Source organism: Ostrea edulis, chromosome 2, assembly GCF_947568905.1.
Source record: "Ostrea edulis chromosome 2, xbOstEdul1.1, whole genome shotgun sequence".
Classification (NCBI taxonomy): domain Eukaryota; kingdom Metazoa; phylum Mollusca; class Bivalvia; order Ostreida; family Ostreidae; genus Ostrea; species Ostrea edulis.
In genome coordinates this window covers 45,671,054-45,696,802 of record NC_079165.1, presented here as the reverse complement: position 1 = coordinate 45,696,802, position 25,749 = coordinate 45,671,054, and the positions used below count along the sequence as shown (strand labels likewise).

Here is a 25,749-nt window from a genome sequence, read left to right as displayed (position 1 = left end):
GTTGTTCAAACACTGATGAAGGTATTTTTGCAGTAAGGATTTGCATATGCTGGTTCCTACCAGTGTGATTTCTAAGGAAGAACTTATTTGGACCTCTGTGTAACATTTGGAGTCATGCGCTTGATTGACTGTGACTTCCCCCATTATAATGCTATCCCCGTTACAATGCCAAAATTGTTTAGGTACAGCAGCCTTATCCCTACAATAGGATCAAGGATACCAGTAAAAATGAAACAAGAGGTACTGTGAGCAATGCTCACTAAGAATACCCCCCGTTTACCCCAATCTCCCAAAGGGTGTTGGTAATAGGTAAACCTTCAGTATTATGATCCAAAAGGTATCTAGGAACACAGCATCTCCATGCGATGAAAAAAGCCATTAAAGAATTTAAATGGAAACCATATTGGTACTTCGATGTCCAGTGCGCTTGACCTTTGACCCCAAAATCGATAGGGAACATCTTCATCCCATGGGTAGTCCATATATAAGATAAGGTGATGGTAGGTGGAAAGGATAATGCTTTAGAGCCCGGAAACCATTGCGTCTACAGACGGACGGACGGACAGACAGACGGACAACCCGATTCCAGTATACCCCCCCACAACTTGTTGCGGGGGGTATAACAATATATTCTTAACATGGTTTTCATACCTCTTGCCTAAAATCATTTGTGCAGCATTTTCATTTGCCTCTTTAATCTGCTTTGTATGCTTGTGGCCCTGGAAATGAAACAAAGTAATTTTATCCTGAATGCACTGTTAATGTACTTATATAAGATATACAAATAATCAACAATTGTTCTTAGTATGTTAACTACATACAAATAAAGATGCATTTCAATTTTCAACTACCTATTCCTATAGTGATGAAATGCCCACTTAGAAGCATCAATTCTACTGGGAAGAGCATTTGTAATGATATATTCATATAGCAACTGAGTTCCTTCCGTAACCCATTACTAGGGGCTATTAATTTCATGATACTACTTACCAGGCTTTTTACCCATTATAATTATCCAAAGCTTGTTTACGTTACAAAATGCTTTATTTCCAATTTTGGGGCCCAGTATAGGGAAATCATTTTACCATTTTACAAACAAAGGAGTTAATTAGAACATAATCAAGTTACTAGACTTAGTACATATAATATCTAGCAATACACAATAAATGTTTGTTATATATATAATGATTACATTAAAGACTCTCACAAAATCCTAATTAAAATACGTAAAATGTGAAAAACATTGGGTGTTCAAGTAGCGCAGAGGTAGCGCTCTCGCTTCTCACTGCTGCGACCCGAGTTCGATCCCCCGTGATCGGCAGTGGTTGTATGTGAGAGGGTATGGCGGTTGCCCACTTGGACACGTGGGTTTCCTCCCACATAAATTACCCCTAGTGCAAATACCCGTGCATCAAAGGACCCCATTGGAAATAAGCTTTTGAGCTTTCATGGGTTATCCTTGGTATCTATGTATGTATGTTTGTATGCATATATATACCGAATACACGTTCATTTATTTAACTCTTATTGTAACCCTCCTTGGGAGTGGGGGCAGGTTTGCAATAACTTGAATTGACATATTAAAAGCAAAGACCTTTGCAAATGAAATTGATAAATTGTTGTTAAGAAAATTAAAGAAAACAAGAACAATGCTCACACTGCAAAATATGCCAGTTCAATATATTCAAATGTTACTTCAAGATGGCTTTCATTAGTGCTAATATGACTTTGTTTAACATTAAATTGAAGAAAAATTTCACTCTAATAAGCAAAATTATAATATTACTTTTGAAATCAAAATATACTTGGTACCAACACCATGGGGAACATGCACACCAAGTTTGATACTAGCCTTAATAGTATTTTTTACCTCAAAGACTGCCTATGAAAATATAACCTTTAACTTTGACATTGAGAAATACAAGGCATCTTTCTCTCAACTGAGGCAACATCTGTACCTGGTTTGATTTTATCCTCCGTATAAGGTGCTGAACAGACAGACAACAGACAAACACACAGAAACACTGCAACATACATAATATAACCCATCTATGATGGTTGAATATGTACATCACAGTTGATCATCCAAGCCTTATTATTTTGTTTTGTGCTTACCGGGGTATTAAATTGACCATGTACATGTACATTTAACATCAAGCTTTGACCTTGAAAAGCAAAATAAAGGCTTGTTCCTCTTATCATTGTAACTTTTTATCTCAATTGCCTCTTGGGCAAGTAAACAAACTTTCACTTGTCTGATTGAACAAGAGGCCCACAGGCTATATCATTCACCTAAGTTAAAAGTATCACAAGTGCTAAGGGCAAGGAAATCTAGAAAAAAAAATTCCTGTTCTGCACATCTATTAAGCTAAATTCTAATATCTAGCAACAGTATATAACAAGGTGTGTTCTTAAAACTTAAATGCCCCTGAAAGTGCCTATACCGATGAAAGGCTTTACGTAATATATGTAACATTAACACGATATGACTAATTTGGACTGTCCTAGAGTCAAAACCGTAAGGTTGCAAAATTAACAATTTTGGTACATCCTTTTCTGCTTTTCCTAAATATGCATTTAGTTTTTAATACTGTATCAGCAAACAGAGATCAAATGATAAAGACGATAATCACTGTAACAAATTTGGTCCCACCCTGGAACCAAAACTGTTACCCCCATGGGATTATGAAATTTACAATTTTGGTAAAGGATGACCTACTCCTTTTGAATATTTATTTAGTTTCAATCTAATATAAATAGAATTAATTAATTCAGTTGTTGTTCAAGTGTTTAACACATATACACTTTATAATTTATAAGTTTTGGCCCCACCCTGGGGTCAGAATCTCTACCCCAGAAATCATGAAATTTACAATTTTTGTAGAGACCTTCCTACTCTACATCACTATGCATTTAGTTTTTCTTGCATATGTGAGGTTGTAGAGATCTTTGAAAATTTGTCAATCTTTGCCCCTCTCTTTAGGGTGCAGGAATCCTGAAATTTACAATTTAGGCCTCCCTTGTCCAAAAGATGCTTCATACTAAATTTGAAAAGAATTGGAATGGTGCAGGAATCCTGAAATTTACAATTTAGGCCTCCCTTGTCCAAAAGATGCTTCATACTAAATTTGAAAAGAATTGGCATGGTAGTTATCAAGAAGATAAAAATGTTCAATTGGTAACGCATGACGATAGAAAACAACCAATTGAAATTTTTTGCAATTATAAAGTGCAATTTTTGAATGCAATACCGACAATGGATGACAGACACTGATCAATTGAGTAAAGCAGACATATGTAGATCAGTTTTTAGAGTTTTTGGCACCACCCTTGAGCCCTATGGATGCAGGGACCATGAAATTAACAAGAGGCCCAGGGGCCTCATAGGTCACCTGAGTATCATGTAACAACCTTCCAATGTTTGAATTAGGTTTGTGTTTAAATATAAGAATTTTACTTTTGGATGGAAGAAACATTGAATAGCTATGTGGTCAGCCCCGCCTTTGCACCAGAACCCCTGACCCAGGAGCCATAAATTTCAGTTTTGAAAGAAGCATCCTTGATCATCATTATCATACTATTAGTTTGTCTACTTAATACCCAGCAGCAGAGGAGAAGATTTTCAAAGAAATAAAATGCATTTTCACTATATGATCAATAGGGCCCCACCCTAATACCAGAACCCCTGACCCAGGGGCCATGAATTTCACAATTTTGAAAGAGGGATCCTTGCTCATCATAACCATGCTATTGGTTTGTCTACTTAATACCCAAGGACAGAGAAGAAGATTTTCAAAGAAATAATGCATTTTCACTATATGACTTATAGAGCCCCACCATAGCAACAGAACCCCTGATCTAGGGGCCATGAATTTCACAATTTTTAACAAGAGGTACTGTGAGCAATGCTCACTAAGAATACCCCCCGCTTACCCCAATCTCCCCAAGGGTGTTGAGTAATAGGTATAAACTACCTCTTTTCTGAGTGTTGCTACTTCGATGTCCAGTGCGCATGACCTTTGACCTTTTGACCCCAAAATCGATAGGGAACATCTTCATCCCATGGGTAGTCCATATATATGATATGGTGACTGTAGGTGGAAAGGATAACGCTTTAGAGCCCGGAAACCATATTGCTACTTCAATGTCCAGTGCGCGTGACCTTTGACCTTTTGACCCCAAAATCGATAAGGAACATCTTCATCCCATGGGTAGTCCATATATATGATATGGTGACTGTAGGTGGAAAGGATAACGCTTTAGAGCCCGGAAACCATATTGCTACTTCAATGTCCAGTGCGCTTGACCTTTGACCCCAAAATCAATAGGGAACATCTTCATCCCATGGGTAGTCCATATGTTTGATATGGTGACTGTAGGTGGAAAGGATAATGCTTTAGAGCCCGGAAACCATATTGCTACTTCAATGTCCAGCGCGCTTGACCTTTGACCTTTTGACCCCAAAATCGATAGGGAACATCTTCATCCCATGGGTAGTCCATATATATGATATGGTGACTGTAGGTGGAAAGGATAATGCTTTAGAGCCCGGAAACCATTGCGTCTACAGACGGACGGACGGACAGACGGACAACCCGATTCCAGTATACCCCCCCACAACTTGTTGTAGGGGGTATAAAGAGGCATCCTTGCTCATCATTACCATGCTATTAGTTTGTCTACTTAATACCCAGAGACAGAGAAGAAGATTTTCAAAGAATTTCTACACTTTCACTATATGACCAATAGAGCCCCACCCTAACACAAGAACCCCTGCCCCAGGGGCCAAGAATTTCACAATTTTGGTAGAGGGCTCAACGCTCATTATAATTATGCCCACAGTTTGGCTTCTTGATGTCCAGGAGTAAAGAAGATTTTTTAAAATTACACTCATTTTGATGGTTTTTGCCCCACCCCTCAGGCCCCAGGGGGGCAGGGACCACGAATTTCACAATTTTTGTTCCCCTCCACCCACAGATGCTATATGCCAAAATTGGTTGAAATTGGTTCAGGAGATTCAGAGAAGAAGTTGAAAATGTTCAAATGTTAATGCACGACGAACGACGACGGACAAAAACAGATAGCAATAGGTCACCTGAATGAATTCAGGTGACCTAAAAATTTATATTCCCCTATCCGAAAGATCTTGCATACCACCAGTTCAGGGAAAATTAGCTACCTCTTTTTTGTGAAGAAATTTAAATTTTCAAAAGTTTACATATGACAATCGATGGAAACAGAACATAACTAATTGATCACCTGAGGGACTCAAATTACTGAAAGTTTGAACTCACAAAACTTGCAGAGGCTGCTGCTTCAGTAGTAATCTATTTGTAATAAACTTCGTATAGTATAAAAATTGAGCAATTATACCCATGAAGCACAATGGCATACAAAAGGAGAACTTAAGCCACAGATTAACATGTACAAAGATTTATATTTTTACCTTAATCTTAACACAAACCTGATTGGAGTAAAACTGGGCCACTTGTTTCATGCCCCGTCTGTAAGCTTCTTGAGCTTTTTGAAAACATTCAAGACGCAGTCTATAATGTAGATTGGCTTCTCCTCTGATATCTTCATATTCTGGGTTTTCAGCACTTTGGAATTCTTTCTTTGCTTTTGGACGATAGGAATATGAGTCAATCTGTAATAAAAAAATCTAAGTCTTCATGCAATAATTGGACGATTTGCATTTCATCGAATTTTAAGCAAAATACTTGATAATGTGCCTTTCAACTGAAAATAATGACCATTTCTTGCAGACTTTGCTGTTTGGCTGCTTCTATCAATTTTCTTTCATACACGTCTGCTGCTTCTGCTGTCATCACAGTTTTTGGTGGCTCATTAGATCCGAGTGACCCCCTCACTGCTCTTACTGTTTCCTCATAGCTGAAGCTGTAAATTATCATAGAGTAAGCTTTTGGAAAATGCCAAATCTAAACAAAAGAACTAGGGGTTCACTTTATGCATAAAATGGCCTTACTCATTTTCCACAACAAATTCCCACATGCACTGAATTTTAATTTAATAGAGACTTCAAACTTTTGTAAGCTATAAAGCATTTCTTCAAAGGAGTGAATTTATAGAAAGACAATGTGATTTGTAAAGTTTTTGACTTTTACGGGTAATCAAAATGCCATATTTTAACAATTACAAAGAATTTAAATATAAAACAGTCCTCAATCTAAAATACCATTATGAATCAAGGGATTTCACTCTTAATGACATTTTTTTTAAAAAAATAAACGTATAAAAATTGGATCACATGTTGTTTTCTATATAAAATGTTACAGTATCTTATATTTTTGTTTTTTTTGCAAGTGCAAATTTGAAAAAATGTATATCTAAAATGATGTACTTTGTGACATACTGTACATAATGTTATAATCATAGATTTTTAATCATAATCCACTTTCTAAATATCTTTCGAACCAAAAGGTAAAAATCATCAGCTTTTATTGTTTTGAAAATTCACAGGGCCAAATCAGGCTCTCTGTATGCTTTTGTCCTTTCGTTACATCTTCCATAACCTGAACACAAATATAATCCAAATGTAAGACAATTACACATGTCAATACAACCCAATAATTTGGTACTTTTTAAAATTGCTGTTTGTTTTTATATTTGAAAACATACCAATTTCCTTGAAATATTTCATCTATGACAGATGGATCAATAGCTGGGAATTCTTCATAAAGCTTCTGCCTTTTCATTCTATTACCCATGGTATCATGATATCCTGAGGCCTTTAAATCTTTTTTCTGAAAAGTTAAAAAAAAAATTAGTAATTCATGAAATATTCCACCTAAGCTTTTCTGATAAAAGTTTGTCTATAAACTTTTCTCATTTTTCACTTCTCAAGAAACCAAACATGGCACAAAACATTCTTGGATCAAATATAGTGCATAAAAGCCCAAGAACCACAAAGATACTTTTTATCAAATTAATTTTCAAGAATTAATTGAAGTTTGCTCGAATTATGACACATGGAACTGCAATAGGGGTTGAAAGTTTTATGAAGAAATATTAATATCGCAAATTCATTAAAACCACAAAAGTACAATTAGTCAAACTACTATACAAACAGATGTAGATGCAAATTTGTTTACATTATGTCCTCTTGGGCTACAATAGGGGACAGGAAGATGTAGGAAAATTAGTCATGTAAATATGCAAGTATCCTCATGCAGTGTAGATTTAAGTTTGTTCCAATAGGACATTTTTTGTTCAAATGTAATCTTTAATTTGACTGATGATGGAAGAAGAGTAATAAATCAATTCTTCAGTGTTGGAAGTTGATTTTGGTGTGGATGTTGATTTGACATGGAAGTTTATTGTATACAGGTATACAATACTCAAACCTCTTTATACAATTCTTTTTAATGAAACTGAAATCATTTCAATCTAAAAGATCTAAATACAAAGTATTTGTTGGAAAATGATTAACATAAATTTTGTTGCTTGTAAATAAATGCTGTAGATTCCTTATTTTATGTGAGTGCTTATTATCGCGAAATGACTCATGGACATCAAATCACGAGAACATAAATTCGTTAGTGTTCTATTGATCAGGAATTTTTGCATGTAATTTGGCAATATAAAATTAAAAGCGAGTAATTTTATTTTGTGAATGATTTTTCTCGTGAATTTACGCAATAATAAATTCCTCGCGTATAATTAGGAATTTACAGTAGTGAAAGTATGGAAACATGTGATTTTACATTACTGCTGTTACAGGTATCAATATAGAAAACGATTCTTCAGACGATTAAAAATAATTATGCATACACAAGTTATATCTCCTGGATCAACCGGGAAACTGAGAATTGAGCATTAATAAAAGTTTCCAAGTGGGAGTGGAAAATCTCCCAGATCCCGTCACTAAGACTAAAATTCAAATAAAAGAATTCATTTCTTATTATAACCCCATGTTATTTTGATTGACCAGATTATACATGCATTGATAATCAGCTACCAGTAATCATTACGCTTCCGGAGAATTTCTTTCTATATATTCAACACCTTATTTTCACATAGAGCATGGCTATACATACAATCACTATTTCTTTGCAAGGGAAGTTGTAATAAATCAAAATTGCAACATGATCTACAATGATACATTAATTAAGAGGCTATACAGCTATGCAACAGAGAAACAGGAAACCAAGATCGGATGGACAGACGTACAGACATTGCTGTACCATAACACATCCCATCTAAAGACAGTGTATAACAAGTGTGAACATAAAACTGCACGAAAACAAACTTAGAAAAGAAACAGTGAAAATAACCAGCAAATTTAAAGCTGAATAGTCTCCAATTTTCAGTAACCAGTTCAGTTTTAAAGCTGAATAGTCTCCAATTTTCAGTTACCAGTTCAGTTTTAAAGCTGAATAGTCTCCAATTTTCAGTTACCAGTTCAGTTTTAAAGCTGAATAGTTTCAAATTTTCAGTTACCAGTTCAATTTTAAAGCTGAATAGTCTCAAATGTTCAGTTACCAGTTCAGTTTTCAGTTCAGTTTTCAGTTACCAGTTCAGTTTTCAGTTACCAGTTCAGTTTTCCTTCTTTCCTCCAGTAACTGCTCATGCATTATTGCAAGCATTGACTCTCGAGCAGGACGTCTGTCACGTGATTCCGATGCATTTGATTTTGTCACGGAGGAATCATTCATTGTTGATTGTAGCTGCTGCGCTAAGGCCTCATCTAAATATTAATAAGGCTTCATACACCACACATTCTTACCATATAACATTATATTTGATTTACTTTCTAACCACACATTCTTACCATACAATACTAAAGCGAGATCTTCAAGCAGCCCAGTGGGCAGCTCAAAAATTAAGCTCTAATGGTAACATATGTATAAGACAAAATTAGCCAAAATGATCAAATTAACAAAATCCAGTACATGTATTTTCAATATATTACCAGCTCTATGACCAGAACCCTGTGGCCATGAATTTCACAATTTTGGTGAGGGCCTCATGCTCTTCCTCAACATGCATTCTGTTTTCTGTAGTTCAAGATGTGCAGGAGTACAGAAAAAGATTTTCTACGATTGAAGTACATTTTCACTATATGACCATTTTGGCCTTGCCCTGGAGGCAAAACCCTGCCCCGGGGAAAAATATTTGGTTGAGGTGAGGGCTTCTTGCTCTTCCTAACCATGCATTTGATTTATCTTCATGGTGTGCAGGAGTAGAGAAGAACACTTTCTGAGATTAACTACACTTTCACTATTCCACCATTTAGATCTCATTCTTGAGGCAGAACCCCTGCCCTTGGGGTAATGAAAAACACAAGTTTTGTAGAGAGCCCTATGTTCTTCCTAACCATGCATTCAGTTTTTCATCAAAATGTGTTGGAGTAGAGAAGATTTTAGAAAAGTTAAGCTATTTTTAGCAGTTTTTGCCAAGCCCCTGGAGTCCCAGGGGTACAATGATTATGAAAATCACAATTTACGTTCATCTTATATTGAATAGCTTACCAAATCTGAGGACAATTGGCCAGGTAGTATTCAAGAAATTTCAGTTAAAAATATTCAGTTGTTAGTGGATGATTCGAGACGATTAATGAAGACCCATCACAATAGGTCACCCTCGTGACTAAGGCGACTTAAAAATGTCATTTTCTGCCATTTTAGGATTTTAGCATTCCTCTTTTAGGGAAAATGTAAACTATTTTGGATTGAGAATTTTCTGGATCCATTACTTTGCTTTTGCTGCACTCATTCTAATGGTAGCACCATCAACATACTATTTTCTATGATATTGACCTTTTCCTGAATTGATTCTTTCATTCAGCCTTGTGATCATACTACCTATACAACTTTTTATAAAGAATTAGTTTTAATATAGACTAATCCATTGGTTTGCATTGTTTCAATTTTGTGCCTGTGATAACAATTGTACCTTCTGAAATCTGCTGTCGTCTGTTGACATGATTTTCTACATGTTCAGTCCTCAGACACTGATGAAGTCGCTGAGCGGTTATGTAATCTACTGGAATTGTTAAAGCTTCTGCTGTTTCTATGGGAAAGAAAAATGATCCTATACTGTAAACTCTTACATAAAAGTTTTTCTTCACAGATTACTTCACAATAAAATTGATACTACTAATTATTTTCAGCAAAGTAATGGAGTACTAAAATCAAATCTATTAACTGTCAGACTGGCACAACCACAAACTACTAAGGAGTCCCAGAAAATATTGTGACCTCATAAAGAATAAAGTGCACCACTAGGATACATGATACACCTTTCTGGAATTACATGTACATAATGTATATCTATGTCTGCATGCTTGAAGCCACAAGCTGTGACACTATCAATTGCAATTTTGAATGAGGTCACAGTGACCTACTTAGGGTCAATCCCCCTTACTCCCCAAGGTGCATCGACAATATGATCCAGACACAACATGTATATGTATAGACAAGCTGTAACGCTGTAATTGCATTTCCAAAATGAAGCTGCAGTGACTTAATTTTCATTCGTGCCCCCCCCCCCCCCCCCCCCCCCCCCCTAAGATGCATCAACTGGCCACATTTTGATGGTTCTAGGCCTCACAGTGTGCAAGATATGATCTGGACCATGATATGAGTAAGTATAGCAATATAGTTAAAAAAGAAGGCCACAGTCATCTAATTTTTGGTTTACGATGCACCTTCTTTGCGAGGTGCATCAACTGACCAATTATGACAGTCCTAGGCCTCAACGGACAAGAAGCCAATGGGTCACATCGCTCACCTGAGTCACCTTGGCCCATATTTAAATATTTTCCCTGTATATTTGCATGTAAGACTTTGATCCCTATTGTGGTCCCAACCTACCCTCAGAAGCCATGATTTTTACAAACTTGAATCTGCACTATGTCAGGAACCTTTCATGTAAATTTGTACTTTAACTAGCCCGGTGGTTCTTAAGATTTTCCCTATATATTTGTACGTAAAACTTTGATCCCCTATTGTGGCCCCATCCTACCCCAGAGGTCATGATTTTAACAAACTTGAATCTGCACTATTCAGGAAGCTTTCATGTAAATTTCTACTTTCTTGGCCCCCTGGTTCTAGAGAGAGAAGATCTTTAAAAAATTTCCGTACATATTTGCATGCAAATTTTTGATCCCCTATTGTGGCCCCATCTTAACACCCACCCACCCTCTGGGGGGGGGGGGGGGGGGGGGGGGGGGGGCATGATTTCAACAAACTTGAATCTGTACCATGTCAGGAAGCTTTCATGTAAATTTGTCCTTTACAGTTCTTGGGGAAGATTTTCTCTATATCTTTGTATGTAAAACCTCCAGGGGTCATGATTTTAACAAACTTGAATTTGCATTGTGTCAGGAAGCTTTCAGGTAACTTTGTACTTTCATAGCCCAGTGGTTCTTGAGAAGATTTTTCCTATATTTATGTAAAACTTTGATCTCCCTTTTGTGGCCACATCCTACCCCCAAGGGTCATGATTTTAACAAATTTAAATCTGCACTAAGTCAGGAAGTTTTCATGTAAATGTCAGGTCTTCTGGCCCAGTGATTCTTGAGAAGAAGATTTTTAAATGGCCCCACCCTATTTTTGCATTTTTGTGATTATCTCCCCTTTGATTATCTCCCATTCATTTAAAGAAATTTGAAAGCCCTTCACCCAAGGATGCTTTTTGCCAAGTTTGGTTGAAATTGGCCCAGTGGTTCTGGGGAAGAAGTTGAAAATGTGAAAAGTTTACAGACAGACAGACAACAGGCAATCAAAAAACCTCACTTAGTTTTCAGCTCAGGTGAGCTAAAAAGCTCACAGCATCAATAGACCTAGGCCTAACTGTGTGAAAAATATGACTTGGACAAGAAAAAGCTAACAGATGGATGGACAGACAGGATAGCCTGTACCATAATATGGGCATTGGCCCATCCTAAGACGGACATATAAAAAGTGTACCTGGGGTCAATTTTCCAATCGATCCAAAAAGACTTAAAAGAGCCTGCACAAAGTCATTTGGAAGTTCAAGGGACAGTGTCAGATTAGCTGGGGACTCTGTTCCAGGAGTAGACACAATCTGACTTTCTGTGGGACAAGAAATGTCTGACACCCCTTCAAATACACCACTCTGTGGAGAATCTATATATAACAAATTCAAGCTCTGATCTGTTTTTGATTCATGTTGTATAGAAATATTGTCAGATGCAGACTCTCTCTCACTTTTGTCCAACAATTCTTGTAGAATCTTTTTTGTGAAGTCATCATCTTCAATAAATATCTCATCACCCTCATTCTCTCGTGAGAATTGATGATGTATTCGAATGTTTGATTCATATGAAAGCAGTCTCTTCTGAGAGTTTGCAATCAGCTGATTTTCAATGTCCTCTTTAGTTGCAATATTTGTGTCTTCCAAGAATTTTACACAAATGTCCAAAAGAAGAGCAGGTTGTTTGAATGGCTCCACCATACTAACAGTTGATGAACTTCTCAATTTGACAGGTATGGTTGGGGACTTCGGCATTCGTTGTAACTTAAATATCGAGTCTAAATATTTTTTTTTGTCCTCTTGACTCAAAGATAAGTCATGAAAATTCCACTCCAGAATAATGTCTGCTGCCCACTCGACACTGTTATCACAGTTCTGTAAAACATCTTTTAAATGTACTTCTGGGATTGTGGGGAAACTGTTTTTCAAAAATTCAATATCTGCCTCTAGCAGATCTTCTGTCATGGTACTACGATGTACTGTCATCACTTTACTATTTCTAACAGAATTTTCGGGAGAGTTACCATCAGTTGAATATCCTTTCCAATCCTTGCCATCAATAACACAAAGATCCCCACCACTACTGACTGTCATTTCATTATTAAGTTCATACATTATTTTTAAATCCTGTGGTGTTATTTCTGTTTCAGAATCCACCGTTATGGTTAATGAAGTTTCTTCTGGTTTCTCAATATTTTCATACTTTACATCATCAAGCTTATCCACTTTAATAGCAGTCCAATCACTTACAGAAAATTTGGCTACATCACTATCATTAAAGTATGGGAATCTGGCTGCCATTTTTCTCCTGCTGTTTTTCTTTACAGCTTGGGTTTTATCTTTTTCAAGAACAACATCCTCTTGTAACATTATATTGCTCTTATCACAGACTGATGAACTTAGTCCATTAGGGGTAGCCTGGGTGACTTTCACAATTTTCTTTGAGATGGAGGTTTGATGCTCAGATGAAGATTCATTCAACGATTTTGATATATGGGATGTATCTGTCATCAATTCAATTTCTCCATCACTGAAGGCACTTCTGGAGACAACATTCTCTGTATCTAACACATCATCATCTTCCTGTATAACCTGCTGACTTCGGTGTGTACGTCTGATTACGCGTCTCTGTCTGCGGGGTTTCTGATCTTTTGTGTCTTCTTCATCTTCCCATGTGCCTGCAGACACCAAAACATCAGTTTCACTTTCTTCATTACATTCTTGTTTTGTCCAGTACAACACTTCTGATGCTTTAATGTTACTTAGTTCTGAAGATACATCACTCCCTGAAATAGCCTCTGTCACCTGTCCAGGGTCCATTGGAATTTCATCACTCTTTGAAATTGCCTCGGTCACTTGTCCATGGTCACTTGGAATTTCATCACTCTCTGAAAATGAGTCAGTCATCTGTCCACAGTCACTTGGAATTTCACTGCTCTCTGAAATAGCCTCGGTCACCTGTTCACGGTCCATTGGAATTTCATCCTTCTCTGAAATAGCCTCGGTCATCTGTCCACGGTCCATTGCAATTTCATCACTCTCTGAAATAGCCTCAGTCCTCTGTCCACGGTCCATTGCAATTTCATCACTCTCTGAAATAGCCTTGGTCACCTGTCCACGGTCACTCGGAATTTCATCACTCTCTGAAATAGCCTCAGTCATCTGTCCACGGTCACTTGGAATTTCATCCTCTCCTCGTAACTCTGTACTAGTTAAATCATCTGAAGTATTCTTGGTATTGTGTACCATGTTTTCAAACAAATGCTCAGTTTGCTGATCTTTTGAAGTATCCCAAACATTTTCGTTTTCATGAGAATTTGCCACTTTCCCATCATCAATATCATCGTTTTCATTTGCAGCATTCCCATCTACGTCAATATTATGATCATTCACACTATTTTGAGACAGTATTCTTATTTTTTCTTCAATCATTTTCTCCACTTGTGGGTGCTGCATGGGATCAATAGGCATGAAAAGGATGAGAGATTTAAGTTCATTTACTACCTTATCCTGATCACTATCGACATTCCAAGAACCCACATTCTCAGAGATAAGATCATCCACTATCTTCTCTATATTATCTTTTTCAGCTGTTTGTGTGTCCGTAACTTTTGTTGAGGACTGAGAAATTGTACACTCTTCCACAGTTGCTTCACATGTGTCCTCTTTCTGTTTAGCTCCATACGAAACTGGTGGTGACATAAGAGTTTTTCGCTTTGAGATAATTTCCAGTTGTTTGTGCAGGTTGCTGGTTGACATTGCTAAATGAGATCTAGCAACATATCCTATATTAGTCGGGGTGGGGCTGTATCTGCTATCACTTAACTGGTCAAATTCTTTTTCCATTCTCTTCTCAGAATCTGTATCACTACCTGGAGTGGTACACTCTAGCAGCGAATCACCACTGTTTTTTCTAAATTTTATCTGGTGGTCATTCTCTTTAAAATCCTCAGGTCTTGTTAAGAAAACCTCATGATCTAATGAATCCCTCCTAGGTGAACTGAATGGACTTCCCCTCCCAGGCTGAGAAGTTTTAAGCTCAGGAAAATCTGCTTGGGAAAACTCTACATCCTTTGGTTTCTCCCCATTTTCTCTGTACAAAAATTTCAGCATTCCATCATTAACACATTCTATATACCATACATTTAAAAGTGTACAATTCTCATATCATGATCAATATTGGCATGATGTCTTTGAGACAATTTAATCAAATAATTTTAATCTATTATTTGCATTTTTATTTGGCTTCTTTGGAAACTGAGAGTTTGTATTTTACCTTGAAAACTAATAGGAACCCAGATCTTATACAAGATACCATTCTTGAAAATTTGATAGATATCAAATAAACAAAATGAGTTTGTAAAACACTAATGCCCCCATATGGCACAACTCCAAGGTCATGAAGTCAATGGGCTGTGTAGAGACTATTCTTAGCAACCAGGGGAAAGCAGTGGCCTGTGAAAATGGGCAAGTGGCATGTGTGATATGTGTGGGCATAGGTGTCTGGGATGAAATATCAATGCAAGTAGGATGTGAATGCTGAGATAATTGAGATAGATGAGCACACCCCCAAAAATAAAGAATGTTGAGATAATTGAGATAGATGAGCACATCCCCAAATAAAAATTTTTGACACTGGAAATGAGGTGGTTCCGGTACCAAAAAAAAAAAGGGGGGGGGGAAGGGTCTTGCCAGAAGGAATACACACACGAAATATAAAAGCCCTAGCACAAACCATTCAAAAGTTATGGCCAAGTTTCAGTTTTCCATAAGGTAGGTCAAACTCCCAAGTTCAAGAGATTAAAAACTTTGTTGAATGAAGAAAGGTCTTGTCAAAAAGAATACACATGTGAAATATAGCTGTATGAAAGCCCTATCACCTACCATTCAAAAGTTATGGCCAAGGTTAAAATTTTTCAAAAGAAGGTCAAATCCCAAGGTAAAGATCACAAAGTCAACAAATTTGGTACCAAAAGATAGGTTTAGTCACAAGGAATATACATGTGGAATAAGAAAGCCCTATCACCATGCATGTGAAAGGTATGGCCAAGGTTAGAGTTTCTGTAGACAGACAGACAGACACACCAAAAACTATATTCCCCCATATCTTCCATTATGGGACGTAAAAATGCTGCCTAATTTTTGTACACAAGGCCAAACCACTAAACACATACATGCATGAGGGAGTGAGTTACTGTATCAATGATGTATGAAAAAACTTACATTTTACTTTTCTTCAAAGGTAAACCTAAGACATGTTCTACAGTTAAATCTTTTTGGAATCTCTCTTTCATCTTCTGGATATGTTCCTTTCGTACGCCATGATCATTTCTCCTAAGAAAAGAACTAATATGTGAGTGACTATTTTCTACCCCCCAAAATCAAATGTTAGTTTTTTGATGGGAAACATAGAGCACACATATACTCCAACACAATTTACTGATACAGTGGACTCTGTTTACTGATACAGTGGATTCTGTTTATTGATATAGTGGACTCTGTTTACTGATACAGTGGACTCTGTTTACTGATACCGTGGACTGTTTACTGATACAGTGGACTCTGTTTACTGATACCGTGGACTGTTTACTGATATAGTGGACTGTTTACTGATACAGTGGACTCTGTTTACTGATACCGTGGACTCTGTTTACTGGTACAGTGGACTCTGTTTACTGATACAGTGGACTGTTTACTGATACAGTGGACTCTGTTTACTGATACAGTGGACTCTGTTTACTGATACAGTGGACTGTTTACTGATACAGTGGACTGTTTACTGATACAGTGGACTCTGTTTACTGATACAGTGGACTGTTTACTGATACAGTGGACTGTTTACTGATACAGTGGACTCTGTTTATTGATACCGTGGACTCTGTTTATTGATACCGTGGACTCTGTTTATTGATACCGTGGACTCTGTTTACTGATACAGTGGACTCTGTTTACTGATACAGTGGACTGTTTACTGATACAGTGGACTGTTTACTGATACAGTGGACTCTGTTTACTGATACAGTGGACTGTTTACTGATACAGTGGACTCTGTTTACTGGTACCGTGGACTGTTTACTGATACAGTGGACTCTTACTGATACAGTGGACTCTGTTTACTGATACAGTGGACTGTTTACTGATACAGTGGACTCTGTTTACTGGTACTGTGGACTGTTTACTGATACAGTGGACTCTTACTGATACAGTGGACTCTGTTTACTGATACAGTGGACTGTTTACTGATACAGTGGACTCTTACTGATACAGTGGACTCTGTTTACTGATACAGTGGACTCTTACTGATACAACACAATTTACTTATACAGTGGACTCTGTTTATTGATACCGTGGACTCTGTTTACAACACAATTTACTGATACAGTGGACTTTGTTTATTGATATAGTGGACTGTTTATTGATACCGTGGACTCTGTTTACTGATACAGTGGACTGTTTACTGATATAGTGGACTCTGTTTACTGATACCGTGGACTGTTTACTGATACAGTGGACTCTGTTTATTGATACCGTGGACTCTGTTTACTGATACCGTGGACTGTTTACTGATACAGTGGACTCTGTTTACTGATACAGTGGACTCTGTTTATTGATACAGTGGACTCTGTTTACTGGTACCGTGGACTGTTTACTGATACAGTGGACTCTGTTTATTGATACCGTGGACTCTGTTTACTGATACAGTGGACTCTGTTTACTGATACAGTGGACTCTGTTTACTGATACAGTGGACTGTTTACTGATACAGTGGACTGTTTACTGATACAGTGGACTCTGTTTACTGATACAGTGGACTCTGTTTACTGATACAGTGGACTGTTTACTGATACAGTGGACTCTGTTTACTGGTACCGTGGACTGTTTACTGATACAGTGGACTCTTACTGATACAGTGGACTCTGTTTACTGATACAGTGGACTCTGTTTACTGGTACTGTGGACTGCTTACTGATACAGTGGACTCTTACTGATACAGTGGACTCTGTTTACTGATACAGTGGACTGTTTACTGATACAGTGGACTCTGTTTACTGGTACCGTGGACTGTTTACTGACACAGTGGACTCTTACTGATACAGTGGACTCTGTTTACTGATACAGTGGACTCTTACTGATACAACACAATTTACTTATACAGTGGACTCTGTTTATTGATACCATGGACTCTGTTTACAACACAATTTACTGATACAGTGGACTTTGTTTATTGATATAGTGGACTGTTTACAACACAATTTATTGATAAAGTGGACTCTGTTTACAACACAATTTATTGATAAAGTGGACTCTGTTTACAACACAATTTACTGATACAGTGGACTTTGTTTATTGATATAGTGGACTGTTTACAACACAATTTACTGATACAGTGGACTCTGTTTACTGATACAGTGGACTCTGCTTACAACACAATTTACTGATACACTCCCGCATGTAAACAAATTGTTTCGCGCCTCACTATATACGAGAGTTCTCCAAAGGGAAATAACTCAGGTGTATCTTGAAACCGGTGTATTATTAAAGTATTCAATTTGTTTGATTGCGTTTACCAGATAGATAAAGAGATAATTCAAAATAAATCAAAAATATTAGGTTGATGACTATGTGATCGCACAGAACATTGATGGACAGACAGACAGACAGACAGAGAAAAGTGGCTGCTAAATCCACAGCTGCTACTGATGACCAAAATAAAAATAATCATCAAACAACCAATAGTTTCCTCAGGGGGAAAGAGTGCATATATTGCAATGTATAAAACAATCTGTCTTCATCATACCTTGTCAACTCCTTAACAGAATATTTCCATGGTGTATTTGGCTCCAATATTTCCATTTCATATGAAAATGCCTTCCCCTGGAAATTAACCAAAACAAAACATAAAATCCCTGTTGAACCATTCATTTCAGTTATTGGTAAGTGCTTCACAGAAACTTTATATACTGATAATTGGATTTAATTTGTTAATTAGCTTACCATCGATTGAATAAAAGTGAAAATATGAAGAGCAATGATAGCTGTGAAATTACACTTGAAAAAAACTTCCCATAGTCTAGTTTTAGAGAATTTGTAGTAAGCTAAGTGTGATATGACTAAATTTATTACAGCGGTTTTCGAGAAGAATACATTTATCAATAATCTGTACTAAAAATATATTCAATTTTTTGGTCAATCATTACCTTAATGTGGCCCTTCATTTGAACAAACTTGAATCCCATTTACCTTAAGATGCTTTGTGCAGAGTTATGACAGATGACAGACTGATTATTGATTATGGATGATACAATAGCATAAAAATTACAAAATTGTGTTTATAAATTTGACTTTTTGAGATAACCATTTATGCTGACCAAATGTGATGAAGGTGCTAGAAATATACTACCATATACAAGATCTGAGAGATGTACGCATTTCTTAGATGCTCTGATCAGTAACAACTATAAACAGACAACATATAATAAATATGCATTATCTGCAAAAATAATAAAAAGGAAATTAATAAAATGTACAAAATTCTTGTTTACTAGTTTCAGGTATGGTTTGAATTCCCAGGCTTGAGTGTTAGTGTTGTCTATAATTACAGGGGTTCTCCTCTCCTCCATTGCTGCTGCAGCTGTAACAGAGAAATTTATCGGTTTATGTTGCTGATCAAATTTCTAATATTAAAACCAGGACATCATCACTATGCTGAACATCCTAACAATGAATGCCAGAGCTCTACATTATCTTATCACTGAGCTGAACATCCTAACAATGTATGTCAGGGTTCTACACTATCTTATCACTGAGCTGAACATCCTAACAATGAATGTCAGGGTTCTACACTATCTTATCACTGAGCTGAACATCCTAACAATGAATGTCAGGGTTCTACACTATAATATCACTGAGCTGAACATCCTAACAATGAATGTCAGGGTTCTACACTATCTTATCACTGAGCTGAACATCCTAACAATGAATGCCAGGGTTCTACACTATCTTATTACTGAGCTGAACATCCTAACAATGAACGTCAGGGCTCTACATTATCTTATCACTGAGCTGAACATCCTAACAATGAATGTCAGGGTTCTACACTATCTTATCACTGAGCTGAACATCCTAACAATGAATGTCAGGGCTCTACATTATCTTATCACTGAGCTGAACATCCTAACAATGAATGTCAGGGTTCTACACTATCTTATCACTGAGCTGAACATCCTAACAATGAATGTCAGGGTTCTACACTATCTTATCAATGAGCTGAACATTCTAACAATGAATGTCAGGGCTCTACACTATCTTATCACTGAGCTGAACATCCTAACAATGAATGTCGGACATGTACAAATCAATATTCACTTGTCTACGAATTTTTACACTGGTACCATACAAGCATTAATATACCCTGAATGCTAAGATATACGACTTAAAACAATGAAGTTATAGTACAAAGGTAACTGTCACAATATCAGAATATCTCAGCAGAAAATTAATAACAACTTATTCAATGGGTGCTGCTGCTCATCACAGTCACAAGAACGCATCAATTGTATTGGTGTATATTTGTATCTTACAGGGTGACCTACATATATGCATGCTACTAATCAAGAGAAGTCAAATTTGTCTTAACAAATCAGAAACCACAGTATGTGAGCAATCCATATTCTTTGTTTACATCTTTGGATTGTTATATTATCCTCATATGCTCCCATGAAATCATCACATGACTGGCAATTTGACATCAGCTTGATTGTTACTACATGATATCACAGCTATAAAGATCTTAAAGGGGCATTAGCTGTAATTTTGTGACCAAAAATTGAATTCAATGAAAATTGCTCTATATCAAATATTTTAAAAGTAATAACAGCAGTATTTAATTATTTTAAACACTTTTTAACCTGAAGCAGGAACATGAATGTGAAATGTTGATGATTAAATAATTATTGTCTTGTTATTGTTATTGTAATTCTTCCTTGTATAATTCTTTACACTAAAAGTGGTAATCTAATGTAATTTTATTAGGTTTCTCTTGTTTTTGTTCAAAATAGATGCTTTTATTAGCCATACATATATATATTACTATGCCATTGAGAGATTTTGAGAACTGATTTGGAATACAGCATGCACCAGTGTTTTTCATATGCAATCAATTAGGCCACCTAATGAATTTTAATTTGCAGCCCTTAGGCCAATCACTGGATCCTTCATGATTTGATTCAAAGTTCAGAGATATTGCCTTACTATTCTGAGCTCTAATCATTAAATATTTCCCTTCCTGGTGGGAACATTTGTTTATTGTCATCGTCAACAGTGTGGTTGGCAAGCATTTCGCCATTTTAACAAAGAGTAATTGTCAACTAAATGCTTATTATAATCTAGCTTTCCTATGAAAAAAATTCTATCAAAAACAAACCCTGGAATGGATAAAAATATTAATTCTGAAATCTTTGAACTAACTTGAATCTTCATCATACCAGGAAATTCCATACAAGTTCCAGCATTACAGGTTCAGTGGTAGTTGGGAGGAATTTAAAAAAAAAAATCCTATCCTATTTACATTGTTTCTTAATTATCTCTCTTGACCCTTTACCAAATGATGCTTTGTGATAAGTTTGGTTGAAATTGGCCTTTTGGTTCATAAGATGGTGAGGCAGACACACAAACTAATTCCAGTATACCCCCCAACCCTCCAATCAATCCACCATTTTCATCGTGGGTTGCATAATATTTTTAAAAAATCCTCCAAAATGCCAAAAAAAAAAAAGAAAAAAAAAAAAAAGGCGTCATCCTCTTGTGATAGAAACTCTTCATGTTAAGTTTCATTGCTATAGCTTAGTAAAATTTTACAATATGTGACCTGACCCCAAAAATAAATAGGGTCCTCCTAAGTTTTACACAATATTCATGTTATTAAAGTATTGAAATATCATCTGGGAGCCTTCATGTGAAATCTCAAATGGTACCATATTTAATATATAATGAGCAAACCAAGGACTGCAGATGGAAAGACCTCAAATTTGCTTTCACTAAAGCAAGGGACATAAATAGAGTCACAAGAGGTTTTTCCATTGAAGGCAGAAGACCCTACTAACAGATCCAAAGCTCACATGTTATTAACATTTCAACAACTTTAAGAGAAATATTATTCAATAAAAATAAGAGATAATTTATAAACAAAAGATTTTTATTAACATGGTGATTCCATTGTAAACCAAATATGTGGCCCCCACCTCATATACAAACATCTGTACATCTTAATAGATTAATTTACCAGCTATTCAAATTTGAATATATACCTCTTTTTTGACTCCAGTCATGAGCATCCGCAAGTTTGCTGACATCATAGTTGTACATTCCATTCTCCATGAAGTAATCATCTGTACTTAAAATTACTCCATCTCCAACCAGTTCTCTAAAAGTGTATATATGTAAGTTCAATTAAAAAATTATCATTATCATCCAAGTCAATCTGTTTGCATAATATTCTGCATGAATAATCTTGATAGCAACAGTTTATGCCTAATAAAATTAAATATTTAATTAAGGTAGTACTCTACATCATCATAATGGCTGACTTCCTTTAAAAACATGGATGAAAAAATCGATATCAGCAATATTTGGCTTTTCCTTTACGATTTAAATACCTAGCTGAGTAGCTCAGTAGGTTAGAATACCGACTGCTGACCTGTAGGTCGGAGGTTCAAGTCCAGCAGGGGTTTTAATTTTTTTTCAGATTACCTTCCACTAAAACTGTATTTTTTGACAAAATAAAGTAAATTTGAAAATTTTCAACTTCAAAATATTGTTGTACATATCCTCCACTTTTCATCTACGTTAAATTTCTCTGGTGTAGCACACCTCCTTAATAAAAAAATATATAAGAAAATAGAATTGCGTTTCGCATTTTAATAATTCAATATTCAAAACACATCAATGAAGATGTCTTTGTCGCATCTGTATCCTCAGTCTCAAGTTCTATTGCCGTGTGAGGAACAATCTCACATACAAATTCTGAACAATGAAACATATATAAAAATAAATATAGTCTTTAACATTATGAACTTTATATCCGCGTTTCTGTTGAATTATGATGTCTAAAATCTCTTGTGTGTTTGAACAAGAGGCCCACAGGCCTTATTGGTCACCTGAATACTAGTGAAAAAGTATCACTACTTCCATGGGCTATGAAATCTAGAAAAAATTTCCTGTTCTAAATATCTAAGCTAAATTCTAATGTTCAGCAACAGTATAAAACAAGATGTGTTCTTAAAACTTCACTGCCCTCAAAAGTGCATACACTGATGAAAGGCTTTAAATAATAGGTGTACATATTAGCATTAAAACATCAAAAGATATGACTAATTTGGACTCATCTTAAAGTCATAACCCTGGGTTGTGAATTTCACCATTTTTTGTAAATCCTTTTCTCATATTCCTAAGCATGCATTTAGATTTTATACAGTATCAATTTTGGTAAAAGACTACCTGCTCTGTCCATTTAGTTTCAATTTAGTATCAAAAGCACTAAAGAAAATGTTATTTAAGTGTTTTACACATAAACACTATATAACAAGTTAGGCCCTGCCCTGGGGTCAGAACCCCTACCCCGGGGATCATGAAATTTATAATTTTGGTAGAGGTCTTCCTGTTCTACATCACTATGCATTTAGTTTTTCTTACACGTGTGTGGTCCTTGAGAAGAAGATTTTTGTAAATTGGTCATTTGGGGGCAGTTTTTGCCCTGCCCCTAAGGCCCCAGGAATCCTGAAATTTACAATTTATGTTCCCCTTCTTCCAAAGATGTTTCATACCAAATCTGAAAAGAATTGGAATGATAGTTATCAAGAAGAAGTTAAAAATGTCTATTGTTCACACACTAAATAACTGACCATTTGGCCCCACCCTGATACCAAAACCCCTACCCCTGGGATCATCAAATTTACAATTTTGGGAAAGGACTACCTGTTCTTTCTAAATATCTATTTACTTTCAATTTAGTATCCATAGAACTAAAGAAAATGTTAATTAAGTGTTTTACACATAAACACTATATATCAAGTTTGGCCCCGTCCTGGGGTCAGAACCCCTACCCCGGGGATCATGAAATTTACAATTTTGGTAGAGGCTTTCCTGCTCTACATTACTATGCATTTAGTTTTTCTTACATGTGTGTGGTTCTTGAGAAAAAGATTTTTGAAAAATTTTCATTTTTGGGCAGTTTTTGCCCTGCCCCTAAGGCCCCAGGGGTGCAGGAATCCTGAAATTTACAATTTATGTTCCCCTTCTTCCAAAGATGTTTCATACCAAATCTGAAAAGAATTGGAATGATAGTTATCAAGAAGAAGTTAAAAATGTCTATTGTTCACACACTTAATAACTGACCATTTTGGCCCCACCTTGATACCAAAACCCCTACCCCTGGAATAATCAAATTTACGATTTTGGTAAAGGGCTACCTCTTCTTTCTAAATATCTATTTACTTTCAATTTAGTATCAATAGCATTAAAGAAGATGTAATTTAAGTGTTTTACACATAAACACTATATAACAAGATTTGCCCTGCCCTGGGGTCAGAACCCCTGCCCCGGGGATCATGAAATTTACAATTTTGGTAGAGGCCTTCCCGCTCTACATCACTATGCATTTAGTTTTTCTTACATGTGTGTGGTTCTTGAGAAGAAGATTTTTGAAAATTGGTAAATTTTGGGCAGTTTTTGCCCCACCCCTAGGGTCCAAGGGGTGCTGGAGTCCAGAAATTTACAATTTATGTCCCCCTTGTCCCAATGATGCTTCATACCAAATTTGAAAAGAATTGGACTGGTAGTTATTAAGAAGAAGTTAAAAATGTTCAATTGTTAACGCACGACGGACGAAAACCAATTACAATAGGTCACCGGAGTTTACTCAGGCAGCGATTTTTTTCTACCCACTGGTACTGGTACCGGTACCCATTCCATTGGGAAAAATAGTGTCAAAATCGAACAAATTGGGAATTTTCTACAAATGTTTCAGCAAATGATTTTAAGTAAAAGAAAAGAAAAAGAGAACAAAACAAGAAGTATTCATCTCTTTACAAACTTTTCACGGTAATATTTGCTGTTGTGAGACATAAGGTATCGCTGTAGGCTTGTTTTAGAATCGTCGTAGCTCTACAAAACACGCGCACTGCCATGATCTGTACTTTCGATTTAATACTGGAAGTGAACATTTTAGTTAACTTGTACAACGTTTCAGACTAAGTAGATAACGATGTCAGCGGTCTATTTTTTGGCAAGTAAGTTGGGAATTTTTTGTCTCAAAATTGGGAAAAATCAACGGTTTTTGGCATGGGAATGGTACCGTTTATCGGTACCAGTCATATAAGGATAAAAATCGCTGTCAGGTGACCTAATAAAAAGTCAAAAACTTCATTATTGGATATTTTTGTACAATTGGGTGAATGTTATTTTTCAATACCAGTAAATATCATAATTTCTATCTCTTGCAGTGAATCTGATGAACTCCATTACAAACTGTATGTCTTAAGGGGCATGGACACGATTTGAGCTGAAAATTTTCTAATTTTATTTTTCCATTTTTATTGTTTACAATGCTTAAAATGGTCAACCAAAATTTGAATATCAGTTGTTGAGTTACAAGTGAGATACAATACTCATAATTCAAAGCTCATGCCATGTTTTTGTTTACATATAGATTGCTTAATAGAAAATAGCACTTTAAAAACAAAACAAGAGGCCCAGGGGCCTTATAGGTCACCTGAGTATCATGTAACAACCTTCCAATGTTTGAATTAGGTTTGTGTTTAAATATAAGAATTTTACTTTTGGATGGAAGAAACATTGAATAGCTATGTGGTCATGAAGTACATGTGTCATTTTTATGTTCAATCAATAATCCTTTTTAAAAAACCTAGGTCTGAGACATCATAAAGAAAAGGGTTATTTACTCCTTAGATAAAACCAATATAAGAAGATTTTCAAAGAATTTCTACATTTTCA

General features: G+C 36.1%; 1 protein-coding gene across 2 annotated transcripts in view; it reads right to left on the bottom strand.

The window, feature by feature from the left end:
- The window catches only part of LOC125681483 (NEDD4-binding protein 2-like), a 42,670-nt gene that overhangs the window by 10,683 nt on the left and 6,238 nt on the right, over window positions 1-25,749 (bottom strand). Inside the window, exons 3-13 of one of the 2 annotated variants that reach the window (XM_056154188.1) lie at window positions 22,047-22,162; window positions 19,284-19,372; window positions 18,539-18,615; window positions 15,964-16,074; window positions 11,934-14,833; window positions 9,916-10,032; window positions 8,553-8,707; window positions 6,640-6,764; window positions 5,754-5,898; window positions 5,465-5,647; window positions 652-719 (exon numbers count right to left, since the gene is read on the bottom strand). In XM_056154188.1, coding sequence (XP_056010163.1) covers window positions 652-719; window positions 5,465-5,647; window positions 5,754-5,898; window positions 6,640-6,764; window positions 8,553-8,707; window positions 9,916-10,032; window positions 11,934-14,833; window positions 15,964-16,074; window positions 18,539-18,615; window positions 19,284-19,372; window positions 22,047-22,162 — 4,086 coding nt within the window. Of the gene's footprint in view, window positions 1-651; window positions 720-5,464; window positions 5,648-5,753; window positions 5,899-6,639; window positions 6,765-8,502; window positions 8,708-9,915; window positions 10,033-11,933; window positions 14,834-15,963; window positions 16,075-18,538; window positions 18,616-19,283; window positions 19,373-22,046; window positions 22,163-25,749 lie in introns of those variants that run through there. The other variant, XM_056154189.1, reaches the window with a different exon arrangement.